Source organism: Vicia villosa, unplaced genomic scaffold (genome assembly GCF_029867415.1).
Source record: "Vicia villosa cultivar HV-30 ecotype Madison, WI unplaced genomic scaffold, Vvil1.0 ctg.001863F_1_1, whole genome shotgun sequence".
Taxonomy (NCBI): domain Eukaryota; kingdom Viridiplantae; phylum Streptophyta; class Magnoliopsida; order Fabales; family Fabaceae; genus Vicia; species Vicia villosa.
Window position 1 is genome coordinate 343,654 of NW_026705755.1, and position 3,650 is coordinate 347,303.

Consider the following 3,650-nt stretch of genomic DNA (forward strand, 5'->3'; position numbering starts at 1 on the left):
AAGGAGAATTTTCTAAAAGAAATAGGAAAAGACCTTATAACTTAGGGTAGACCTCCTAATTTGCTTGCTCAAATCAAAACAAACAAATGTCTCATATACCGTTGTTTTTTTTCAAAATAAAACTTTCAAAAAAAGACAATACTTGGTATATATCCAAACAAGGATCATTACGAAGTTAACGTTCTTTTTTTCAAAACATCTTTTGAAAGATAAAACACTTTGTATACATCCGCACAAGGATCATTACAAAATCAACTTGCAAAAGTTTTTGAAACCATATACAAGCATGTCAAGGCAAGAGAAAAGTGATTCAAAACAAGTGAGCTAAGCAAATTAAGAGCCCATGGATAACCATGGATACAAAGGGTGCTAATACCTTCCCTTTGTATAACCAACCCCCTTACCCAGAATTTCTTAAAGGTCTTTTTCTGTTTCTTTTATAAACCTTTCCTTAATTGGATAAAATAAAAGTCGGTGGCGACTCTCTGATTTTCAAAAACACAAAAGCAAAAAGAGAAGAGTGTCAGTTCGTGTATCTCTCCACGAGAGGCACGGTAAAAAACCGAGGGCGACATGTTCCCTAAGACATCATGTAATGTTATTGTTCTGGATCGGGCCAAGACTAGGCCCAACATGGTTTCGGCCCACTGAACCTCAGGGGCCCAAATCCCTCTGTGACCCACATTTGGGTATAGAATGCCCGTCTCTATCATGCTCGGCATGACCCTCCTCGTGGGCCATCTGACGCCCGGCAGAGATGCTCCCCGCGAAGCTCCTCCCTGTCGAGGACCCCGCTCTATACGAGCAGGTTCTCCACCGAGGACCCCATTCCTCGTGGGGCTCTTTTCACATCCAACCCTCCAAATAATACGGAGCCCACGTGGTCCCTAAAAGACCGCGTCTCCCTTAAACTTCGGAGCGGTTAACCAGGACAGAGGGCACTCACGCACCTCCGATATTTCCGCTCAGGAAACCTGGCAGTCTCCTAGTTGGGCTTGGAAGTCCAACCCAATAGCGAGATCATGGCCCAGCGCTGGGGGCTATAAATACCCTCTTTCACTAGAGGGTCAGGTATTCACTTCTTACTCACTTAGCTTGTACTTGCACTCCCTTGCTCGTTTCCTCACTTTGGCATCGGAGTACCTTGCAGGTACACCCCCTCCTCACTCCTCGAAGATCCAGTTCCGAGCAGCCAACGACGATTCTTCTGATCAGGTACGATCAGTGGCGCCGTCTGTGGGAATCTTGCTCCCCCTTCTTTAAACAAAGATCAAAGTTAATCCGTTCACGATCGTCATGGCTAACAACAACAACAACAACAACAGCGTCCCAAACCCTGATCCCTTCCACCTGCAACATCTCATAGAGGGTTCCACCCCCGAGGGAACGAATCGACATCGGCGGGAGGGACAGCAGCATACCGCTGACGGACAGAGGGGACCGAGGCATGAGACCTCACACCCCAGGAGACAGCAAATCTAGAACGTCCAGCAAGTGCAGAACGTACAACAAGTTCAGAACGTCGAACAGGTTCAGAACGCCGGACAAGTTCAAAACGGGGGAAACGAGCAGCCCCAACCCCAGAATGGACCAGAGCAGACCCAAAACCTGAACGAAACTGACGCCAGAGACGGATAGGTTGCCTCTTCGTTCACTCATACCTCGGATAGGCGAAGAGTTCACTATGAAGACGACCAAGAGCAGGTCAATATCCCCGAGGGAGCCGATACCACGACCGTCCTCTTGCTGAAAGAGCTGTAGAAGACAAATCGTCTCATCCGGCTTCAAGGTGACCGCATCCACGAGCTGGAAAGGAAGCGACGATATCGTTCCCCCTCGCGGAGACGCTACCGGTCGCGTTCCTACTCCTCCTCGCGCTCACCATCGAGGAGACATCGTCGGCGTTCCCCGTCCTCTTCGCGCTCCCCGCCTAGAAGATACCATCGCCAGATATCATATTCGCGCTCTCCACCGCGAAAGAGCAAGAAAAATCAGAGACTTGAGACCACTGAAACTGGAAGCCTCTCCCCCGAACGAGATCACCGAGGCCCTTCCAAAGCTGTGCTGAAACCCCGCGAGCGTTCCCCTCCCCGGGACAACCGCACGAGTCCGGGCAGAGCCCAAGTGAAATCCCGGCGAGGCAGACACTCGACCTCCCCAGGACCAAGTGACGAGGAAGACTTCCCCAACCCCTTGTCCGAAGAAATCCGAAGAGCTCGTCTTCCACGAGGGATGGAGAAACCATCGACCTTGGACCTATACGACGGGACAACCGATCCCGATGACCACATTCGAAGCATCGAAGCCGTCATGGATTATCACGTCGTCCGGGGCTCCATCAAATGCCGCATCTTTCCGACCACATTGAGGAAAAGAGCGATGACATGGTATAGGAATCTTCCTCCCAACTCCATTCACTCCTGGACCGACCTCAAAGAGCTCTTCTTAAGCCATTTCACAGCCTCCCGTCGGCAACCAAAGTCAGAAGCGAACCTTGAGGCTGTGATCCAAGGAACCGACGAGCCCCTCCGAGATTACCTCGACAGGTTCAACAAAGAGGTCGTCCAAGTGCATACGACCGATTACATGAAAAGATACCTCCTAGAGCGGGGACTTCTCCCCGGAAGCGACTTCAAGAAGGCTATAAAAATCGAGAAGGTGCACACCATAAACGCCCTCCTCCGCAAGGCCCAAGCCTTCATCGCTTTCGAGGAAGGCGAAGCAGCTGCGATCAAAGCTTCGAGGGGCAATGATGTTGCCCGCAGCTCGAACTTCGATAACTCGGGTTCGCGTCGAGGACACGAAAAGAGGAAAGATGATAGATCCCGCGATTCCAAAGAACGCCGAGGACCAGCCGATCGATTCAACGACTATACTCCCCTGAACGCCTTGCGCGAAAAAATCCTGGCCGACTGCCAAAACACCGAGTTCAAGAATTCCAGCATCAGGCCCCGAAGTCGAACCCCACCAGACCGGGGACCGACAAGTCTAAATACTGCAAGTACCACAAGAGTCATGGGCATCTAACTAACGAATGCATACATCTCAAAGACGCCATCGAGACTCTGATTAAAGAGGGTCGCCTGTCGAAATACACGAAGAAGGGAGAACCTCCCCGAAGAGAAGCCCCTCGGAACTCTGACGAGGGCAACTCGCCAGACAGTAGACCACTACAAGTAGCGCTGTCCGTCACCCGACCAGAAGACTTCATTCCTTCAGTCGGAGTGACAACTGCCTTCAGCACATGGGAAGGGTTCCCGACCGCGATGGTCATATCCAACGGCGGGGACCCCGACTCTTTCACCATCAGCTCGGTGAAGAGAAAGTTCGATGAGTTGATCAGCGCCAAATCGGATCTCGGCCGTACCCTACAGAAATTCAAAGGGAAATCAGACCCGATCACCTTCTATTTGGAAGAACTGCCCGGAGGAGCTCCGAACGCCACGATCCCCCTGCTCGTCCGAGCAAGGATGGCGAACTTTGACGTCCGACGGGTCCTAGTCGACGAGGGGAGCTCGGTCGACATCATGTACTCCCAACTTTTCCAGACCCTCCAGCTAGACAACTCGCACCTCACTCCTTATGTGGGATCCGACCTCCAGGGTTTCAATGGGGCCACCACCAAACCTTGGGGTTACGTCGAGCTGATC

The 3,650-nt window shown here is 51.6% G+C and overlaps 1 protein-coding gene across 1 annotated transcript; it reads left to right on the forward strand.

Annotated features, from left to right (window-relative positions):
• The first annotated feature begins 2,232 nt into the window (after positions 1 to 2,232).
• LOC131636939 (uncharacterized) lies at positions 2,233 to 3,027 on the forward strand. The gene has a single exon (XM_058907519.1). The coding sequence runs from the start codon at positions 2,233 to 2,235 to the stop codon at positions 3,025 to 3,027; it is 795 nt and encodes a 264-aa protein (XP_058763502.1).
• Positions 3,028 to 3,650: the final 623 nt, after the last annotated feature.